At 56.7% G+C, this 22,522-nt stretch overlaps 1 protein-coding gene across 1 annotated transcript; it reads right to left on the bottom strand.

Moving 5' to 3' along the window:
• Window positions 1-1,835: 1,835 nt before the first annotated feature.
• On the bottom strand, window positions 1,836-19,664 carry FAM83G (family with sequence similarity 83 member G). The gene is made up of 5 exons (XM_058035770.1): window positions 19,170-19,664; window positions 12,348-12,515; window positions 8,315-8,439; window positions 6,118-7,558; window positions 1,836-2,237 (listed from the first exon to the last, which is right to left on the bottom strand). The coding sequence occupies exons 1-5, from the start codon at window positions 19,662-19,664 to the stop codon at window positions 1,836-1,838; spliced, it is 2,631 nt and encodes an 876-aa protein (XP_057891753.1).
• Between the last annotated feature and the right edge of the window lie 2,858 nt (window positions 19,665-22,522).

The following is a 22,522-nucleotide window of genomic DNA, read 5'->3' as shown; positions in this document are numbered from 1 at the left end:
AATGGTGTGGCCGGCTGAAGGTGATCCCCTGTTGATGGAACAACACCCTCTGCTTGCAGACAGCTCCAAGGGTCAGAGCAGACCCTGCAGCTTGGCAGGAGGGGCCCAAAGAGGAGTTTGTAGGGTTTAAAATGTAACACAGCATGGTAATGTAATGATTCTTATAGGCTGTATGGAAATGCTATAGGATGTGTATCTTGTACTAGATTGGTTAGTGAGAATTAGAATATTCAACATAGAAGAAGATTTATTGTATTTGAACTGGAACCTCACTCTCTTAATGCTTTTACTCTCTCACCCTCTCACCCTCTCTGCCCCTCTCTTCTCTGGGGCCTGCTCTGAGCTGTGGCTGCAGCTCCCAGCAGGGCCCTGCACCCAGGCCCTGTGCAATAAACCCCAAATTCCTGACCTGGCTGCAGAGTTCTCTGCTCTCCATCCATCCTGACCGTCCTACCCCCAACACTCCCACACAGCTCATCGTGCTGCTCTGAGGGCACAGAGCAGAGGGGCTGCACTGCAGGGATGGACGGGATCCAGGGTGAGACAGCAGCACCAGCTGTGTGGAATGCACCAAGGATGCTCCTGGGTTTTGTCTCTTCCCTCTGTGAGGCCTCTGGAGCCTCCTCTGCTCTGCCAAGCCCCAGCAGCTGCACTTTGGGGGTGCCAGTGCCCTTCCCTGCCCGTCTCCCCAGGCTGCTGCATGGGTGGGAGCGAGGTGGGTGCCTCCCATCCCTCCCTCCAAAACGTGATGCCTCTGGCTCCAAATTCCTCCTGCTGGAGGTGCTGGGGGAGCTGCAGGGAGGGCTCAGCCCGTGCCCCCCAGGAGCAGGGAGGCAGTGGGGAGCCAGGGCAGAGCCCAAGGCTGGCAGCACTGAGGAGGAGCACGGGGCAGCTGCCAAGGGCTCGGGGGCTCACTTGTGAGGGCTTGTTCATGGCACATATTCCTTGTCAGGGCTCAGGCTCAGAGCCTGGCTCCCATTTCCTGGGAAAAATGCAGTGGAGAGGGGCTTCTATTCTTATTTTTCTTTTTTTAAAATATATTCTTATTTTTCTTTTACTGGTTGCTGGAGGTTTGGGGATGGGAGCACATGGGGGTGCTGGGGAAATGCTTCGGAGGGGTAGAAAATATTTGGCTGGACATTTGTGCCAAGGCACCTTGAGCTGCAGTTTATTGAGTCCAAGGCCACCTGATCTTGCATTTTAATAGTCTTAGGCAAGGCTCTCCTGCCCTGGGAGCAGGGAGCTTTAATGAACAGGTTGCTTTTTTACAGTACAAGTTTAAAAGAGGTGAGTCCCTTGAAGAGTCTTTGTCCCAGGGCACGGGTCACCCTCCACAGGGAGGGCAGACTGCAGTGGGACCTGCTGTGCAAAATGGTAACAGAAGAGTCTCTTAAATAACCAGAAGAAAACACGAACATGGACGATCCCTCCTTTTCCAGCAGCATTCTGGGATGAGGAGCTGGCTGGCTTTCGCCAGTGATGCTTTCCTGCTTTTAACAGGTACCAGTGATGCTTTCCTGCTTTGAACAGGTACCAGTGATGCTTTCCAGTTTTCAGCAAGGCTGGAGATCACCCCAGCCTGGAAGAGACCTCTTTAAAGGCTGTGCCATCCAAGATTGTCCCCAACACTACTGCCACCTACCAGGGGGGATGCCGTGCACCCCTTGCAAGCCCCACCTCTGGAGCTCTGCCCTGGCCAGGGATGACTTTGTGCTGTCCATGGTGGCCACGTGGTGCTGGTAAATGTAAACAAGACAAACAAACCAAACCCCTGCCCCAAGGAAGGCGGCGCTGCCTGGGCTCCAGCAGCTCTGCAGGGCCACCCTCACCAGCCCCTACTGCTCCTTCTGCCCCGTGGGCTCGGGGGGCGCCTTCTTGGAGTCCACACACGCCCCCTGGGCCCCTGCAACCCTGTTCTTGAGGTGCTTGGACTGGGAGAGCTTGGAGAGCGGGATGCCCAGGGGTGTCCTCATCTCCTCGGGTGCCCTCGGGCTCTCTTGGGGCAGGGAGCTGAGGCGCTGAGCTCTGCCCGTGCCTGCCGTGGCCTTGCTGGGGCTCAGGGCTTTGCTCTGCCAGTAGGGCTGGCTGCCTGCAATGGTCTTTTTGGGTTCTGCCCCCTCCCCTGCGTGCTTGGAGGCCCTGAGGGGTTTCTCCTGTGTCGTTGGGGAGCAGGAGAGCTCCTTGCCCAGCTCCCTGCCCGCCGCCCTCCGGGGCCGGTAGTGGTAGAAGTGGGCGCCCTGTGGGGGAGAGAGCAAAAACACAGTGAGCTCTGGCTGCTGGAAGGGTGCTGCCCTCTGCAAGGACACCTCTTCACCTGTGCCAGCTGAAAATCCCTCTGTCCCCTCCCAAATTCAGTGGCAGCTCGGAACCGTTGGGGAAGATGAAACAGGAAAGCCTTGTCAATATGATTGTCTGGCAAAAGATTTTGAGAATGTGGAAACTAGGAGTGAGATTGAAATGAAAGCAAGCTTTGAGATCCCTCAGTTACTGAACAACTGGAAAACAATGGTGTGGCCAGGCTGAAGGTAATCTCAACACCCTCTGCTTGCAGACAGGCCCAAGGGTCAGAGCAGACCCTGCTAGCTCAGCAGAAGGGGTCCAAAGAGGAGTATTTAGGGTTTAAAATGTAACACAGTGTGGTAATGTAATGATTCTTACAGGCTGTATGGAAATGCTGTAGGATTTGTATCTTGTACTAGATTGGTTAGTGAGAATGAGAATATTGAACACAGAAGATTTATTGTATTGGAACAGGAACCTCGTGCTCTTAACGCTTTTACTCTCTTATGTTTTTACTCTCTCACCCTCTCATCCTCTCTCCCCCTCTCTTCTTTCAGTCCTGCTCTGAGCTGTGGCTGCAGCTCCCAGCAGGGCCCTGCACCCAGGCCCTGTGCAATAAACCCCAAAATCCACAACCTGGCTGCAGAGATCTCTGCTCTCCATCCATCCCCACCATCCTACCCCCAATGCTCCTACAGGAACAGCCTCAAATATGAACCCAGGCTGCTCGTCTGGTACCAAACACTGACACTCCCCAGCAGCCCTGCTCTTGTACCAAACACTGAGTCCTCCTGGCTCTGGTACCAAACACTGGCACTCCCCAAGCAGCCCTGGCAGTCTGGAGGCTGCTCCAAGCCAAGTCCCTCCTGCTGGAAATGCAGGACAAGGCATCTCAACACTGAACACCCACGTGAATCATGCCAGCCCTGAGAGCACTCAGTCACCCAGAGCCAGGCTGTGGCATCAGGTGACTGCCAGGAGCAGATGAAAGGATGGATGGAGGGCTGGGAGAGGAGGCAGCAGTGAGCTGCAACACCTCTGAGGGGGCGGCTCTCTCAGCTGGGTTGAGACACACGTTTGGCACCATTAACCCCAATTCTGGACTGGGTAAGGCTGTCACACATGGCTGTGGCCACCAGAGATGTTTATCTCCCCTTTGGGTGTGCCCGTGCCATGATCTGGAGGTGTGATTGCACCTGTGCACAGGTACCAGGGGAGGTGAGAGCTGGTGAGCCAAGGTGCAGATGGCAGGAGCAGCTGGCTGTGCCAACCTGCCCTGCCTCTGCAGTGACCCTCACTGTGCTGCTGCTGTGTCCCAAAGGCCTCCCTGGCCCTGAGGTGACACCTCCTGCTTTGACCAGGAGGGCTGAGTTAAAGCAGTTTAGCTTAGGTAGTCCCAGATTGATTTAATGAGGAGCTTAAAATCAGTGCTAGGGTCTGAGATAGCTCCAGGTGAGAAGGATTAAGGGTGATTTAGCTTTTCTCCCTCTGAGCTCATCATGTGCCTGAGCTGGGTGGTGGCTCCTGACATGCTCTGGCTCTTGGGAAGGAGTTAAAGCATGGCTTAAACCATGGCTTAAACCGAGTATCCCAGCCCAGGAACCTGCACCCTGCCCAGCAGCAGAACGAGGCAGTGCTTGCCCAGGAGAGCCTGAATCCTGCTGGGTGCTGAGCACCCCTCTGGAAGCCTTTGGAGAGACCCTGAGCTCTGTGAAATCAGCAATTCCTGCAGATGCTGCCTGTTCAGGAGGGCTGGCTGTGTTGTGGATGGACATGGCTTGGCCAGAGCGTTGAGGTGTGATGGTTTGAGTGGAGCTGTGGGAGAAGGAAGAGGAGGCTGGACTCGGTTTCCGTGTCATTGTGGGCACTCTCTGGGGAGGAGATTGGCTAGAAGGGGCAGGAGGGTGGGATGGTGGTGGGCCATGGTGGTTCCTGGCTGCAGGATGTGCTGCTGTGGTTGCACTGGGCTTTTTTGGTGCTATGAGGTAACCCCAACCCCACTGTGGGCTGGGTAACTTCCACACTGCATTTGGGCCCCATGGCCAGTGGCTCCAGCATTTGGGATGCAGTTTGGCAAGGAGGAGGCTGATGTGGAGTAGATGCTGGTGCTGCTCAGCTCTCCACAGCTCATTGTCCAGTGTTCACTCTGCTAAAAGCCTGAGCCACACCAAGGCTCCACCCTGGCCAGAGCTGAAGATGCTGCCCCTGTTTCTCATTATCTGCCAGGGATGGCCAGCAGGGTCTGTGCCCAGGTAAGGGCCCCAGGTGGCTGTGGAGCTGCTGGGGTGGGGATTTTCCCTGTCACTGATGGGAGCTTGTGGGGAAATTCTGCTCTGCCCAGGCCTGGGGGCTCTGCAGGTGGGAGAGGGGCAGGACAGGACCCAGGTGTCCATTCTCATCCTCCTCCTCCTCGAGGCTGCTGTGCATCCAGCTGTGAATGGGGTTGTGTATTTAGGGAAGGTGATTTCCAGAGAGAATTTGGTTTCCATGACATGGAAAATGTGGTGTTTGTCCTGAGTGAGCCTCCACCTGTGTTTTGGGCTATGCTGGGCAATGGGCCAGCACCTAAGAAATGTGGGCCCAGGAAAAAAAAAATATTTGTGAGAATTGGTAGTGATTTCTGTCAGATTTGAGTTTTCAACAGTTAATCAAGGGTTACTTCAATTTACACATGGGACAAACTCTTCCCTGCACCTCTCCACTGCGTGCTGGCTTTCCTAACCCTGCTGCTGTGCTAATTATCTGCCTCTCATCAAAGGGCCAGAACAAGTTGCTGCAGGAACAGCAGCGTGCCCAGCCGTCCCCAGCGAGGTGGCACCTGGGACCTGGGTCACAGAGCATCAAAGAGCTCGCAGCTCCTTGCCCTGCAGGGCTCAGGGGTATTTGATGTGCGAGGATTAAAGCTCTGAGCTCCCTGTCGCTGCCTGGGAAGGGAGAAGCCCGTGGACTCTGGGATGGTACATTTAATTCCCTGTAAATACAGATTAGATGCTCAGCTGGGGTAACCTCAGGCAGTTTCAGTGATTTCAGCTGCTGGTTTGGCCCTGGGGGTTTGAATGCCCCAAAAACAGCGGGCGGGGAGCCGTGAGAAGCTGGAATGCTTGGCAGAGGTGCAGGAGGTTGCAGAGCTGGGGTGGAAATCGGGGGATGGCAGTGTCACCACCCCTGGGTGGGACAGTGATGTGCTGGGGATGCTGCTGTGACCTCCTGGCAGCTCTGGCCTGCTCCCCGGGGGATTGCAGCAGGGAGCTGGCCCTGCGTGGTGACAGGGCCTGGCGTCACTGGTGGCTCAGCCACAAAGCTGCTGACGGTGGCACTCGCCCTCAGAGGTTGCTGTCCCTGTTTCTCTGCTGCTAATTACGTGTCCGAGCGCTTTCCCTTTGATGCTAATCACCCTGGCAAGGCCTGGAAAACAAGCCTGAGAAGGACACGCCTGCATGCACAGTCTGTCCCCAGCTGGGCCTGATGGGCTGTGGACGGAGCTCAGAGCCCCAGCACATCTGTCCAGCTGTGCCTGGAGCTCCAGCCCCAGCCCTGTGCTGTGGGATAATCTTTAATTAACAAAACCCTTCCCTTTAACAGCCATCCCCACTGCTGGCCACCAACAGCTGTGGCATAGCCACCGCATCTTTGTCACCTCTCGGGTGACCGTGGCCACGTGCAGGGTGTTATTCTCCTTTATGGGAATCTGATCTCAGCATCTAGGACAGCACCAAAGGCTGGGATGACACCAAGACTCAGGATGACATCACACCTGCCTTGAGCTGACTGGGTCACCTCCAGGTCTGCAAACCTTTGTAGGGTGGAGAAACAAAGGGTTATGGCAGGAAGTCCTACCTGGGCAGCACTGCTGGGGTAGGAGCTGTTTCCATCCAGGAGGGCGCGGGGCAGCATGGGCCTGATCTCCACGGCCGTGCTCCTCCTCTTGCTCATGTCCAGGTGCTTCAGGGAGGGGAGGCTGCCCAGGGGGCTGATGAAGGTGCCCCGGCTGATGTGGGGGTCGCTGAGCTTCCTCTGCATGGGCAGGATGTCCCCGTTGTGGGTGACGTCCGAGTTGGTTCTGCGCAGGGGCCCGTAGCGGTCCCTGACCTCGAAGTACTCGTCCGAGATGGAGGAGGCGTTGGAGCGCCGGTAGCTGTGGTCAGCAGAGCTGCTGGAGTAGCTCTCCTGGTCACTGAGGGTGATGAACTCCTCTTCCTCCTCCTCCTCCTCCTCTCCCAGCCCGTTGTGGGCACAGGGAGGCCCTTTGCCCTCCTGTGGAGCTGCTGCTGGCCGCTCTGGCTGGGCACGGCCGCTCTCCCTGGCAGCCCGGCTGGGTTTGTCCTCCCTCTCCGGCTTCACAGGCGTGTGCTCGGCCAGGGCTGGCTGCGTGTCACCCTGCAGGGCACTGCTGCTGTCACAGCCTGTGGTGACTTTGGTCATGATGACACCGACAGGGACGGTCCTTGGCTTTGGAACTGGAGGCTTCACATCCTCCAGTGCCTCCTCCTGCGGCTTCAAATGGTGGCCCAGAGGTGAAGCAGCAAACGTCCCCACTTGCCTCGTTGTCCAGCTGACACCCTCGATAGGGGTGGTCGTGGGGGCTGCAGGAGCTTCCACGGGGGGCTGTGGGATCTGTCTGTGGCTGGGGGACAGCAGAGGCAGCTCCTGCTCCGAATTCTTCCTGGCCTCCATCTCCCTGCTCTTCAGCATCTGCCGGTGCTGGGCGCTGGCCTGGGACACGTCGCAGACCTTGATGCGGTTCATCTGCGACAGCTTCACGTTCTTCACCTTGGGGTCGATGATGTTGATGTAGCCCAAGACCTCGCTGCCAGGCTCGGGGTCAGGCTCCACCCAGGTGGGCAGGTAGTCAAACATGTTGGCTTTCTCCAGGTTCAGGAGGCCGGGGTGGATGAGCGGGGCGAGCTCAGCCACGTCCCCGTGCCGCTCGCCGCCCTGGCCCTCGGGAGGGGCTTTGCCTTTGTTGTTGTCACTCTTCTGGTTCTTGTCCTGGTTCTCAGAGGAGGTTTTGCTGATCTGGTCGGCGCTCTTGGCCTTCACCAGGGCGTATTTGGGGTTGATCAGCTTCTTCACCACGGCGTTGGCGGGGGTCACGGGCACCACGGAGGGCAGCGTCACCGGCTCGGGCTCCGGCTCCTCGCCCATGGAGATGGACTTGAGGCTCACCCCCTTGGACATGAGGTAGAGCTCCTGGAACTGCTTGTCAAAGGCCTCCACCACCTGGCCCGACAGGACTGTGATCACGTTCCGGTCTGTCCTCGCTGCAGACCAGGTGAAGCTGGAACAGAAACACATCGGGGACAATCAGCTGGTAAATAACACCTCTCCCCAGGCCTGGCCTTCCCCAGGGACTGGTGGTGCCAGCAGGGACATGATCTCACTGTGAACATAATGATGGGATTGACAAAATAGCTCCCACCCCAAATCAGAGTGAAGGGTTGGAGTGCTGAGCGCTGTGGGACTTGAAGCAAAAATAAAAGGAATTTGCAGTGGGTCAGTTTTGTGCCTTAGTGTTGGCTGCTTTTTCTCAGTTTGAGTTAAGAGAAGGGACCCGTAAGTGGATGTGTGTAAGTGGATGTGTTATTTGTTATGGCCAGAAAACAGGAAATGTTCCAGCTCCATGTTTACAAAACTTTTAGACCTGAAACCTGACCAGGGCTGGTCGGTTTCTACCTAAGTAAGTTTTCCTTTGAACAAACTGAAAAATACTTTGTGTAGGAAATTGACTGGAAAGCTGAGCTTGGTGTGAGAGTTGGGACCTGCTGTAGTTTGGTGCTCTGGTCCTTCCTTGTGCTCCTCATCACAGAAGCATTTGGTGTGTCCCACCACCTCCAAGAAGGGTGGGTGTCCTAGACCTGGTGGTGTAGGGAGTAGTGGGAACCCCTTAGGGCCCACTCCAAATGGAAAATCTCCCAGTTTAGGATGAGGAGAGCAAATCTGGCTTGGGGTCCTGGAGCCTTGGGCCAGGAGGATTCACACTGATCTTTGACCAACACCACAGTGGGGTGGGCTGGAGGAGACGTTTCTGCTGTACCTGTAGGAGCCACACATGGCTCGATCCCCGTCCACGAACATGAACTTCTGGGCCAAAGCCCCCTTGAACTTGGTGGCCGAGCGGGTGAAGAACTCGGTGCCGCCGGTGCTGCGGACGCGCAGGTTCTGCAGGGCAGAGGCACAGGGGTGGGCAGGGGGAAAAAAGCTGCTGTGAGACCCTCACCCACCCCTGCAAGGGCACCACCACCCACTGTCACAGACATCTTTTATGGAAAATCCTTTCCTTAGGATTTTTCCTCCTGAGAAGCTGAGAGGCCTCAGGAACAAAATGCAAACATTGATTATCTGCTGCTGTGGAATGCAACAGGTGCATCTGGGATTGGCCCATGTTGGATATTTGTAATTAATGGCCAATCACAGTCAGCTGGCTCAGACAGAGAGCTGAGCCACAAACCTTTATCATTCCTTCCTATTCTATTCTTAGCCAGCCTTCTGAGGAAATCCTTTCTTCTATTCTTTTAGTATAGTTTTAATGTAATATATATCATAAAATAATAAGTCAAGCCTTCTGAAACATGGAGTCAGCTCCTTGTCTCTTTCCTCATCCAGGAACCCCAGGAACACCATCACAACCCACCCTTGCAAGTACAGCACCACCCACCCATCCACAGCCCCTCTGGATGCTCCACAGCCCCTCTGAGGAGAGGGAATTTTCTTCATTCCCAGCTCAGAGGAGGCCACAGCGATGGGGAGATGAAATAACTCGCCCAAGGCCACCATGGGCTGGGCCTGGGGAGTTTCCTGCCTTGCCCATGTGCTGCCAGGCTGTGTTTGCCATCTCTTGAACTCGCTGTCCGTGGGCGAGGGCTGTGTGCTGCTGCTGCAATCTATGCAAATGCCACCATGGGAGAGGAGGCTGCTCACCTGCTGCCAGCAGCAGATCTGCAGGGGATTTCAGGGGAAGGTGGGGACCCCAGGACAGCCCACGTGGTGTTTTGTCCTTCCCCATGCTCCCCCTTTCCTGTGCTCCTAAATTTGGGCATCTACTCCTGGTTTTAGGGGCTGGTGGGAGATCAGGCAGCGGGGAAACATCTTTTCACCCTGGGGAAATGAAACCTGGAGTGGAGCTGGGCGTCCTCCCCAGGGAATGCAGTGATGCAGGGGCAGCCCTGGCTCTGTGAAAATGTTTTTGCTCTTTTTTTATCCCCAGGCTGGCTCCTGTCTCTGGCCTCTCCATGGAGGGCCCTGGCACATTCCTCAGCAGAGCAGATAGCATCTCCCACGGCAAAGGGGCTCCCTTTGGCTGGGGAGAAAATATTTTCTTGAGAAAGTGCCTGCATTCCTCCTGTTCCTGCTGGGATGGTGGTAAGGCTGTTGCAAAAGGCTCTGTGTCATCGCTGGGTCATGCCCTCCATGGCTGTTTCATTGTCTGTTTTGTTTTGTTTTTTAAAGAAAAGCATCGAAAATATTTGTCCTCCCCTCCTCCAGCCTTTCTCATCTGCTTCCCTGGGCTCTCCTCTGTCCCTGGGACCACGACCAGGCACAGTCCCAAGCCCAGGTGCACCTTTAGTCCCTGATTCCCCATCCCTGGCAGGAAAACTCAGTGCAGATGATGTGCAGGCCATGGCTTTCCTGTCTGTATTTCCAGGGAAGTTCCACTCACTGAACAGAGAAGGTTTGGGGGGAAATTCTTTGTGAATTTTGTGTTTTTCTTAACAAAAATGCTAAGAAAATGCTTTTTGCCTGCTGTGGCTTGTGCGAAACCGGTGCTGAGCATCTTAATTTCTGCCATGGTGCTGCACTGAGAGGGCTGGGATGGCAATTGTCACCTCTGTCCCTTATTTTCCCTACACTTGGGGCTGCTGAGAGAGCAGGGACACCCAAGGCTTCACCCTGTGCCCATCTCCCACCCGGAGCTGCCCCTTTGCCCAAACCCCAGGAGCAGCTCTGGGTGTTTTCCAGGCACCAACTCTCCCGGTGCTGATCCCTTTTCCTCCCCCTATCATTGCTGCTGAGTGAAATCTGCTCCTCTAATCCCTGCCGAGGCAGGGCTGAATCACCCAGCCCTTGCTCAAGCCGGTTGCTAATTGCCACCGAGATAACGAGGGGACGTTCGTTAACATCCCCAGCCTTGAGAAGCAGCTCCCGGACTCTGCCCTACTTTCCCTCCCCTCCTCCTGCACCCCGTGCCAGCCAGCTGCCTGCAATATGTGGCAAATCCCAACTTCCAGACATTTGCCCAGCTCTGCAGGTGCTCTCCTGCTTTTCCAGTCCTGCCACCACCGGGGCTGCTAAAGCAGGAAAACACCAGAGTGCGTCAGCGCTGGCTTTTCTGGTCCTGGAGCAGCAGCAGCTGTGGGATCCCAGGCTGCAGAGGGAGTTTGGACTCAGGAGAAGCTGGGCTGTGTTTGCTGTAATTGTTGGCAGCAGGCACTGGGGAGGGTGGGAGGTTTTGGGGGTCCCTGAGCCCCATTTTCCCCTCCTGGTGCCAGCCAGGTGTGAGGCTGTCGCGGCTCCTGCGTGTTCCTGCTCAGCCAGGGTTGGTCCTCACCCACCCTAAGCAAATCTGGGGAGCTTGCCCGGGCACGGGCGCTCCTGGAGGGCATTTGGCAGCGGGCACGCTGACGTCAGGAGCAGCAACACCGCTGCTGTGCCAAGGAACAGGCCAGGCTGGGCCAGGAGTGGGGTCTGCGAGCCCCCAGTGGGGCTGTGGGGCTGCTCTGGAGGGTTTGCATCCCTTGCTGGTGATGGGGGCACAGCCTGGGACTGTCCTGTGGCTGGAGTGAGGGTCCCTGCTCTGGCTGCTGCTGGGGCTGGGGCTGGAATAACCCCTGTCCTCTCCTCTGCCCCTTCCTCTGCCTCTGCTCTGGGGCAGGGGATTTTCTCTGCACCCCCTGCTCACACTGGGAGGTGGAAGGGGAATCCCAGAATCACTTGGGAATCCCAGAATCTCACTTGGAATGAGACTTAAGGGACCGTAAATCTCATTCCAACCCTCTGACACCTTAAACTAGAGCAGGTTCCTCCAAGCCCCATCCAACCGACCCCTGCACTGGCAGCCATCCCCCCTGGTGCTTTGCCCTTCCTGCTTTGCCATGGGATTCTGCACAGGAGTGATTCCATGTGCATCCATGGATCCTGCCTTTGGAGCCAGGGTGTTTGCTGCTGTGCCAGCCACAGCTGGGGCTGGCAGGAAAGTGGGTCTGGAATGTCACTGGGAATGTCACTGGGATGTCACTGGGATGTCTGTCTGTGCTGGGGATGTCACTGGGAATGTCACTGGGATGTCACTGGGATGTCACTGGGATGTCTGCCTGTGCTGGGGATGTCACTGGGATGTCACTGGCATGTCTGCCCATGCTGGGGATGTCACTGGTTTGTTTGCCTGTGCCCATGGCTTTGATTTCCTGGTGCTGGCACCCCCTGTGGCACTGCCCAGCACAGTGACAGCATTGAGGGCACCCTTGGCAGATCAGTCCCTCCAGTGGGCACTGCCCAGCACAGTGAGGGCACTGAGGGCACCCTTGGCAGCTGCCAGGGCCTGGGGCAGCGTGGGGGCCTCCCTGCTCTGCTCCCAGCCCCTGCTGGGGTGGAGGCTCTGGAAAAGGGGAAAATCGAGTTTTTAATTCCAGCCTCTGACCTGTGGTGGCTGCTGCTGGTCCTGCCCCCGGGACAGGAGCTGGGGACAGCACAGAGCCAGGCCTGGCACAGCATCTGCTGCTCCCTGTCCCTCAGGAGGGGCTGAGCTCACAGGTTTGCCCTGGGCTTTGCTGTGCCCACCCTGCAGGGCTGCACCCTCTCCTCTGTCCCAGCCCCAGCCCTGGTTGGTACCAGCAGCCCCCTGGGCTTTCTGCTCCAGCTTTGCTGGGTGTAAATCCACATCCCATCCTCTCACCCAGCCCTCCATGCTGCTCCTCAATTTGGGCATCACCTCCAGCTTTGGCTACAGGAAAAATGGACTAAACTCTCCATAACTGGGGGTTGTGATTCACCAAGACAGGAGGGTGCAGAGCTGGAAAATCTGATTATTTCCTGGGTTTGGAGGAGGTTCCCCAGCTCCAGGTGATCCCTACCTTCAGGTGTCCAGCGTGCATGTGGGCCCGCTCACACATCTGGAGGAAGTGCTTCACATTGGTCTCATCCAGGATGATGTACACTCCCACCTTCCTCTTGAAGCCAGCGTCCAGGAGGTCCTTGAAGATGTCCACGTCAGTGAACATGTCCATGACCACAGCAATGACCTGCAGAGGGACAGCAGACGTGAGGCAGGGTGGCCAGGGACAACCCAAGGTACAGCCAGAGCTTGTTTTGTGAGAGGCAAAGCCAAGTGCTCCCTGTAGGAGGCTGGAATTTGGAATTTGAGCAGGGATTTGGGCTGGGGGAGCCCAGGACTGCCCCCAGTGTGAGGATGTAACCCCTCCCATTCCTCTGCTGTCACTGTTCAAAGTCTGATCTCCAAGAGAGGTCAATGTGGCACCTAGGGACATGGTTTGGTGGTGGCCCTGGCAGTGCTGAGTTAATTGCTGGACCTGATGCTCTTTGTGTGTTTTTTTCCAGCCCTGACCATTTCAGTGGTGATCCAGAGCATAATCTACTGATGAAAGACCAGTTCCTGAGGGTGAATCTAACTTTCCTGCCTTCAACAGGGTTCACGAAATGCAGAGTCCAGTTTGGTGTCCCTCTGCTGTCAGCATTGCAGGGAGCATCACAGGGGGAGACCTTTGATGCACAGAAATGTTAAAGTTGATAAAGACCTGCAGGACCATCGAGCCCAGCCACTGAGTGTTTGTGTCCATCTGTCCTGCTCCCACTGCCCAGCCTGGGGTGCTGCTCCTCCTGCACAGCATCCCTCCTTCCTGCCAGGCTGTGTGCAAGGAGCAGAGCCAGGACAGCAGTGCCAGCACCCTGAGCAGTGCCAGCTGTGCTTGTCACATGGCAGTGCCACTGACACCCACAGGCTGGAGCTGCCTTTGGAGCCAGGGTGTTTGCTGCTGTGCCAGCCACAGCTGGGGCTGGCAGGAAAATGGGTCTGGAATGTCACTGGGATGTCTGCCTGTGCTGGGAATGTCACTGGGAATGTCACTGGGATGTCTGCCTGTGCTGGGAATGTCACTGGGAATGTCACTGGGATGTCACTGGGATGTCTGCCTGTGCTGGGGATGTCACTGGGAATGTCACTGGGATGTCTGCCTGTGCTGGGGATGTCACTGGGATGTCTGCCTGTGCCCATGGCTGTTGGTTTCCTGGCAATGCCATCCCCTGTGGCAGTGAGCAGCAGCTCATGGGGCAGGCAGAAGGGCTGGAGGCAATCCCAGGGCAGCTCCACAGGGATTTCTGCCTCCCCCCATCCCAGGGGAAAGGCGTCAGGGAGCTGGTTTGTCATTGTCCCGTGGCTGGAATTCCTCCCATGCCCGTGGCTGTTCCTGGAAGGTGCCTGGGCTGGGGCAGGTGGGTGCCCTTGGCCATTTGTCCTTCCCTGCTGGCCATGGCCGAGCCAGGGGGACACCAGGGACACCCCGGGCTGCTCCTCCCTCCCTCAGGAAGGGGCTGGGATGGTGCTGGGTGCTTGCACACTCAGACACCTCCAGCCCAGAGCTCTCAAAGCACCCTGAGCTGCCTTTTAATTAGCTCTGTGCCACAGGACGTGGAGAGCTTTAATTAAGCAGAGGATTGTTGTGACACTGCTGGCTCTTCCCTTGCTTTTCTGCAGGCCATGGGGGGAAGAGCAGGGCTGTGTGGGGAGCCCCAGCCCTGCTGTCCCTGCTGCCATCCTGCTGTCCCCAGCCCCGACCACACAGCAGCGCTTTGGGAGGTGCCATGGAGCCAGGTGAGGGGGCATTTTATGGCTTTGCCACTCGATTTTAACTCATTTTCCCCATTTTTCCTCAGCCCAGAGCAGGCTTTGTGAAAGGCTGAACCCTCACTGCCCTGTGCACCCACTCGTGTGCTTTGCTCATCCTTGTTGTCCTGGTGGGGAAACTGAGGCAGGAACCAACTGCTGGATTTGCATGGATGCAAAGTGGGACGGGTCCAAAGCTACTCTGGGAGCTCTGGGATTGCATTTGCCGTGTTCAGCAAGAAACTGGGGAGGATCTGAGCTGTGTTCCATGAGCCCTGGGCAAGGGACACCTTGGTGGGACAGTGTGGGTTGGGTTTGGTGGCAGATGATTTGCTTCTGACCCTGATTCTCCATGCCGATGCCACTTCTCCTCTGTGTTTTCCCCAAAAATTCCCCCAGGCAAGGACAGATCCCAGCAGCAGAATTCACCCTGCACTTGTGAAAAGCTGAGCACTTGTGAAATGGGCATGAGAGCAGCGCTGAGCTTCGTTTTGAGGGTAAAGAACATTTCCCACTGTGGTCCCAGCAGTGCTGAGGCCTTGGCTGGCTGCTCAAAGGTGTGAGGGAGTTGTGCAGAGCTGTGGGCAGGGCACTGTGCCCCGTGCCCAGCCCTGCTCTCACACTGCAGGCAGTGCCCAGGGTGCCCAGCTCGGGCAGGGGAGGGTGCCCAGCTCCCGGCCACCTGCCCACGTTTGAACCCACATTTTAACCCAATTCCTGCTGCCCAGCTGGTGCCTCCTGTCACTGCTCAGCTCCTGCCTCCCTCCCTGCTGTGTCCTGCCTGCAGAACAGGTTTGGCCCTGGTTTGTCACAGTGATGTCACTCCAGTGTGCCAACACTGCCCTGGCACGGGGCGGGCGGGAGAGCAAGGATGGCACCAGCAGCTCCTCATGGGGGGATCTGTACCTGTCTGGGTGAATTCTGCTGCTGGGCTTGAGCCCTGGGATGCCAGAGCCTGGTTCAGGGGTAACCTGCAGAGAGTGGAGCCTGTGTGCTCTGCAGCTGTGCAATCCTGCCTGCTCTTTGCTCCCCAGCCTGGGGAATGGCATTGCCTGCAGCAAGCTGTGCCATGTGCCGGTGAGGAGCCAGCCTGTCCCCTGTCCCTGTCACCTCTGCCAGGGCACTGCTTGGTGCTGGACATTCCCTTTCCTGAAGCTTTTCTGCTGCTGTGTCATCCCAGGAAGCTTTTTCATTCTCCTGGAGGGTGCAGAGGGAATCAGCCCCAAATCTGCAGCTGGAGGCTCCCAGTGCCCATGCAGGTGAAGCTTTTCTTGCCAGGGTCTCAGGAGCTGCCAGAATCCATTGGGTACAGCAGGTGTGCAGGTGCTGGGTCCCACATCCCTGAGGAGCTGGGTCCCAAATCCCCGAGGAGCTGGGTCCCAAATCCCCGAGGAGCTGGGTCCCAAATCCCCGAGGAGCTGGGTCCCACATCCCGAGGAGCTGGGTCCCACATCCCTGAGGAGCTGGGTCCCACATCCCTGAGGAGCTGGGTCCCACATCCCCGAGGAGCTGGGTCCCACATCCCCGAGGAGCTGGGTCCCAAATCCCTGAGGATCTGTGTCTCAAATCCCTGAGGATCTGTGTCTCAAATCCCTGAGGAGCTGGGTGACAAACCCCCGAGGATCTGGGTCCTAAATCCCTGAGGAGCTGGGTCCCACATCCCTGAGGATCTGTGTCTCAAATCCCTGAGGAGCTGGGTCCCACATCCCCGAGGAGCAGGGAGCATTGTGTCCCCCTGGACACTGGGCAAATGCTGCGGGGATTTTTTGGAACAGCTTTGATGAGCACCCAAACTGCAGGATCATGTTTTATAGAGGAAGTTGCAGCTCTTTATTGTCTCACTATGAATCATCAGATAATGACTTTTGGGGTGCATCACGTGGGCATTCAATAAATTAGGCAGGCACCAAGGCACAATTAGAGGAAGAGTGTTGGGATGCAGGAGAGGTGGGACAAGTAACATTAATAATTGCTCTCCCCTGCCGACCCTTTCATCCAGGAACAGCAGAAGGTTTTGTAAACAGTAATTAATAGGGCCTCCCAACCTTCTCTGGAAGTTGCTCAGGGTAATTACATCACCACAATCCCAACCTGGAACCTCAAGTGAAGACAGGAGGTCAGAGTCACTGCTGTCTCCCCTGGCTCTGGGCCAAGGTCAATGTTTGCATGCTCTGGTTTCTGGTCTGAGACAGCCAAGAGGAGAGGAGGAGGAGGATCTTCCTTCTTTCCACCATAGAATCATTAAGGTTGGAAAAGACATTCAGGATTGTCAGCTCCAGCCTTGGACCCATCACTGCTTGTCACCAGCCCAGAGCACTGAGTGCCACATCCACAAATTCCTGGGACACCTCCAGGATGGGGACTCCAAACCTCTCTGGGCAGCCCCTTCCCAAGCCTGGCCACCCTTTCCATGAAGGAATTGTTCCTGATTCCACCCTGAGAGCTCTGCAGCCCGAGGGATCCACAGCAAGGAGGAGACAGCTGTGCCACAGCTCAGCCTGGTGAAGGTGTCTGGGGTGAATCCCTCCCCAGCTCTGCTTGCTGCCCACAAAGATGGCATTTTCAGGATTTTCAGGGACCTGGCCACAGGATCCTGCCTCTCCTTTCTCCCATTCACTCCCAGCAAGAGGAAGGGATCGTTTGCATCTCCCTCTCTGGGTTTGAGGCAGCGTTTGGGGGAGGCACCAGGGCTCCTCTGCCCCTCAGAGCAGCCTCACATCCCTGGGACTCCTCACCCTGAGAGCCTGTGTGAGCTCCCAGCCCCAGCACTGCTCCCAGGGGCTCTGAACTCTGCTGGGCCGGCCCCAGAGGACTTTGCTCTCCTGGCCATGGGACAGAAGTGACACAGCGGGGTTTGGGACGGCACCGGGGCAGAGAGAGCGTCTGGAACAAGGGTCATCCTCTGGCAGGGAGCCTGAACCTCTGCCCAGCCTGTGCTCCTGTGCACGTGGTGGAGAGCATTGGGCAGGGATCTCTGTCCCAGGGAGGACAGAGCACAGGGACAGTGAGTGTGACACCTGATGGTGGCAGCAGGACGGTCCCTTTGTCCCTCAGCCAAACCCTTTCACCTCTGAGCTGCTGTGGAGACCTTGAGCCCTGGCAGAAACCTGCAGGGTGGTCTGGGCCAGTGTCCCCCACCCTCAGGAGCACCCACAGGTTGTCACCTGGGCTGCACTGTGTGACAGCAGGTTCAGCTGCAAGGAGCTCTGTGCTCAAATACGGGATGGGAGACCATGGAAGAACCCCACTCCTGTGACTCCTGCACCCCCAGACCCTGCAGCATGAAACACTCACCCATCTCTGATTCCTGAGGCACCCTAAGCTCCAGGCAGGCTCCTGCATGTCACCAGTGCTGTCACCAGCGCTGTCACCATGTCTCATCCCACAATCAGAGCCCGTCTGGAGCGGGAGGCAGAGCCCAGCCCTGCTCAGGGCCATCAGTGCCGTGATGAGCGCAGCAGCATCAGCCCTGGCCACGTCCCCGGGTCCTGGAGAGGCTCCAGGGGAGTGGGGATGGGCCTGACTCAGCTCTGGGAGCAGGAGCGGGGTGTGGGATGACTCAGGAGGGCAGCTGGGAAGCGGTGAGCAGGCAGAGGCAGGTGGGAGCTGCCAGCCCCAGTCGGAAAGACCCGAGGATGAGACATTGTTTGTTGTGGGATTGTGCTCCCAGCCTCCATCCCACGGCATGGGAGCTGTCCCTTCCCTTTGCCCTCTCTGCAAAGTGCTTTGGCAGGGAAAATGCCACAGGTGAGGACAAATCACCTCGAGCTGTGTGGGGTGACAGTGGCCAGAGATGGTTCCTGCCCGCAGCAGGGCAGCCCTGACACCCCCAACAGCCATTCCTGAGGTCCTTGGATGTTTTGAGAGATTCATTTTCCTGCCTGAGCCGGTCTCAAGAGGCTCTGCTGGCTGCATGTCACAAGTTTCCCTCTCTCCTGGCAGGACCTGCAAACCCCAGCACTATCTGGAGGACCTGGTGCATCCCAGCCTGTCCCCTCTGCTCCACAGAGACCCTGCCAGGCTCTCCCTGTTTCCCTGCTGGGGATGTTGGGAAGCTCCTTTCTTGATGATACTGGACGCACAGAACTCAAGGAGCTTCAAAGCACCAAGGAACCAGCAGGTACCCTCCTGGACTGGGTCACTGGGAAACACCAGCAGCACCTTCCCACCCCTGACCTTCAGCCCAGGCCAGCATCTCCTCCTTCCCTGGCTGATGGATGGCTCACGCATCCCCACTCCCTGCTCCTCGCCTTGGCGCCACAGGGAGGACAAGTCTGAACCCAAATCCCTTCAGCATCTGCCCAGCCTTGTCCCTGCCCTCACCAGCTCATCCTTGTCCTCTGAGCGCCAGGATGAGCCAGCCTGGAGCCCCACAACCACCTCAGGTCAAACTTGGCCCTTGTGTGGGGCAGAGCCAGGCCAGGAGCTTTGGCTACTTTACCCCAGGGTCATGGACTGGACAGGTGGTGGACACAGGGACTGAGGACAGCCAGATGATCTCAGGGTCAATACTGGACAGCTGGTGGGCCCAAGGCCTGAAACCAGGACGCAATCCCAGGTTCCTGCATGCTGTCACTGCTGTCACACCGGGAATAATGATTGTGGAGTGCCTGGGACCATGGGCTCAACCCATTTTTCTCCCCAGCAGCCCTGCAGGGACCCTGGGATGAGCAGAGCTGCTGTGAGGATATTGGGAAGGGCTGTGCTGAACCTGGCTAGCAGCACCCTCAGCAAAACCCAATCCCCAAATATTACAGGAAGGATTTGATTCCGACTCCTTCTCACCAAAGAATAGGACAAGTAAGATGTTGGTGATGATCGGGATGAGTATTGCTATTAGGAAGAAGAGTAGGTAGGTGAAAAATTTTGTGATATAGGGGTCTGAAGCTATAGATCATGCTGCAAATTGTAGGATAGATCATGATTATATCGGTTACAAAGGCAAACCTGCTCGCTCGGCCCCGCTGCCTGGGCTCGGGCAGAGCCCCCTCAGGACAGGGATCGATCAGAGCACCCCGGGGCCAGCCCTGCCCCGTCCCCGGCGCACCTCGCTCACCTTCTGAGCCTGGTGGATCATCTTCCTCACCACCTCCTTGATGTGCGCCTGGCCCTCGATGGGCGGCTGCATGTACACGGTGGCCCTGGTGACGCCGCGGTAGGCGATGGTGTCGGGCCAGCCCAGGTCCAGCTGCGGGATGGAGCGGTCCGAGCGCTGCGGCCAGTACTCCAGGGACGGCGCCACGTCCTGCTCGTCCCCTCGGCTGTTCCTGTCGCCCTCGCTGTCCCCGCCGCCGCTGCCGTGCCGCGGGATGTACTCGGAGCCGGGGTCGTAGGTCTCCAGCGTGTCCAGGATCTTCTTCAGCTCCAGCTCGGACAGGAAATCCCTGATGTTCTCCCTCTTCAGGACCTCATAGAAGGCGTCGGGGCCGCGGGAGGCCAGCGCCTCCAGGGCCAGGCGCTGCTCCTCGCTGTAGAAGAACTCGGGCTTGGACTCGCTGGACCTCCAGTTGACGTGGCTGTCGTCCAAGCACTGCACCTGGGAGAAAGCCATGGTGACCCCTCACCGCTCCCCTCTGCCCAGGAGCGCCGGACGCCGGCAATAAATAGGAATTAATTATTCTCCAGTCTTTAAATACACAGTTTGCTTCAGCCTGCCCGGCTCGGGGAAGGCACCGCTCCCTTTTCCAGCGGCTCTGCCACGCCGGAGCTCTTCCTGCCGGGGAGGAGGCTTCGGATTCCGCCTTGCCCCGGGCTCCGGGCGAGGAAAACGCGGAGCTGCCCCCAGCAGGGGCTGCGTGGCGGGGCAGACAGCCCCAGGTGTTCCTACAGCACCAGCAAGCGCCTTCACCCCCGCGGCCGCTCCCTCCTCATCCTCCGCTCTCCCGAGACAACGCTAACACCGGACGAAATAAATAAACAAAAACCTGGGAAAGAAACAAAGAGAGAAAAGCGGCTTAAAGCAGGGCAGCGAGGAGCAGAGAGTCCGGGCTGCGGTTCCAGCGGGGGAAGGCAGCGCCGTGCCCGAGCCTCCCGCGCATCCCGGCAGGAGCGGCACTGCCGGGCCCGGACAGGTAACAGCAAGAAGTGAAAAGAGGAAAAGGAAAAGAGTGATTCATCCCTCCGCCCTGCCCCACCTGCGGTCACATGCTGCCTTCACACATTCCCTGCCCAGCCCGATTAACTCTTTCGGCTGAGGCGCCCTCGGAGCCGAGCGCGGAGCCCCCGGGAGGGTGCGGGAGGGTCCTGAGCGGCTCCAGAGGGTTATTTTATTTTATTTTATTTTATTTTATTTTATTTTATTTTATTTTATTTTATTTTATTTTATTTTATTTTATTTTATTTTATTTTATTTTATATTTTATTTTATATTTTATTTTATATTTTATTTTATTATATATTTTATTTTATATTTTATTTTATTTTATTTTATATTTTATTTTATATTTTATTTTATATTTTATTTTATTTTTTATTTTATTTTATTTTATTTTATTTTATTTTATTTTATTTTATTTTATTTTATTTTATTTTATTTTATTTTATTTTATTTTATTTTTTTTTTTTTATTCTCTGAGATTCCCCCCTCTCCCGATGTGCCGGCTGGTAAGTCAATATTTTCCAGGACAAGAGCTCTGTCCTGTGGTTAACCCCTCCCGTGCTGGAGCAGGAGCTCGGAGCCCGGGTTGGTAGCACCGAGTGGGAGCTGCCAGAACGCTTCAAAGCTGCACTGAGGCAGGTGTAGACTGGATGTTAGGAAGCATTTCTTTGTGGACAGGGTGTTCCAGTCCTGGAACAGGTTTCTTAGAGAGGTGGTCAAGGCCTCAGACCTGGCAGTGTTTAACAGGCATTTGGACAATGCCATTAATTTTTTGGTCAGCCCTCAATTGGTCGGGCAGTGGGACCAGATGATTGTTGTAGGGCTCTTCTGAATGAAACCATTTATTCTATTCTGTTCTGTCCTGTCCTGTCATGTCCTGTCCTGTCCCTTCTTCTACAGGGTTTGCAGCGTGGTCACAGTAACGTCACCAGATCTGACAGATTGCATTAATAACTGTGAGATGGACAAAAACCCCACCCTGGATTCACCAGTTGGTGCTCACAAGCCCAGAAATGTGGAAGCTCTCTTGAGCTTTTCTCTTGGGAGCTGAGCTGAAGACGACTTTCAGGAATCGGGGTCAGATTCTTGCGCCAGTGCAAACAAGGGAAGTGCCACGGGCTGTGTGTCTGTCCCTGGCGTTGGTGAGGCTCATCTGCATCCAGAGCTGGCTAAATGAGGGCCCTGCCTGAGTCAGGCTCCCGGGGCAGAGCCGCCTGTCTGGCCGGGTGCTGGGCCATCAAAGTGCTCCTCTCTGCAGGCACAGAGGCCCTGCCGGTCCCACGGTGACAAATCCTGTGTGGGCTTGTGCCCAGCCCTGGCCTGAGCGTGCGGGAGGTGGCAGCAGGGCTGGGGGACATGGAAATGTGGCAGCAGTTTGCTGGGATCATGGGATCACTGAGGTTGGAAAGGATCACAGAGCGCAACCCAGCGCTGCCAGCTCCAGCAGTGTCCCCAAGTGTCACACCACCCTGGGGAAGATCCAGGTGTCTGGCTCCCAAAGAATGCCAGCTCAGGGGGTGTTCCAGAGCTGGTGGCTCCGTGGCTGACCCTGCAGGGATTTCCCAGGGGTGGGATGGCACCCCCAGGCCGTGCCCTGCCCAGTGACCGCTGCAGCAGAGACTGGAACCAAAGCTGGGTGTTTCAGGAGAAATCCCAGCACTGCTGGCTGTGAGGGGACAGCAAATGGGACAGAGGTGAGCGCTGAGGCAGCAGCCAGGAGCTCTCTGGGTGTGATGGGAGATGGCCCAGATGGTGCTGGGCTGTGGGTGTGTGGCGTGGCAGGAGCGTGCTGTGGTTTTGGCCGCCTCAGCCGCTCGCTCCGGGTGTTTTTATTGTGCCAGGAGATTTATAGGCTCCTTCATGGGGTGTGTGCATTAATGATTTATTGCATGTGGGGTAAATGCTGCATCCCAGCCGTGCTGGGCTGCGTGCTGGCTCTGCTGCTGGGGGCGGATTGGGGTGGCAGAGCCCCACACCTGCAGCATCACCACCTGATCCTCACCTGGCTCCCCATCTCCCCATCCGGGAGGTTTCCTCACCCCACATGGTGAATTCAGCCCTGCCTTGGGTGCAGCCCCTGTTTGCAGGCTTGGGCTGCTGTGGCTGAGCAGGTTGGTTCTCATCATTCCGGGTGTCCCCAGGTGGATCCAGCTGGACAGGCAGCGCCCGCTGCAGACAGGCCCCTTCCTGCAGATGGAACATTAATTACAGGGTCCTAACTCATCTTCCATTTTCAGCAGAGGGCCTAAAAATGAGGCAGAGGGGGTTTGACACTGAGCTCTGCTCCTGGCTCGGGGGCTCCTGCTTCCCAC

Source organism: Melospiza georgiana, chromosome 16 (assembly GCF_028018845.1).
Source record: "Melospiza georgiana isolate bMelGeo1 chromosome 16, bMelGeo1.pri, whole genome shotgun sequence".
NCBI lineage: Eukaryota > Metazoa > Chordata > Aves > Passeriformes > Passerellidae > Melospiza > Melospiza georgiana.
Note: the sequence above shows the minus strand (reverse complement) of the source record. Positions and strands in the feature narration are given on the sequence as shown.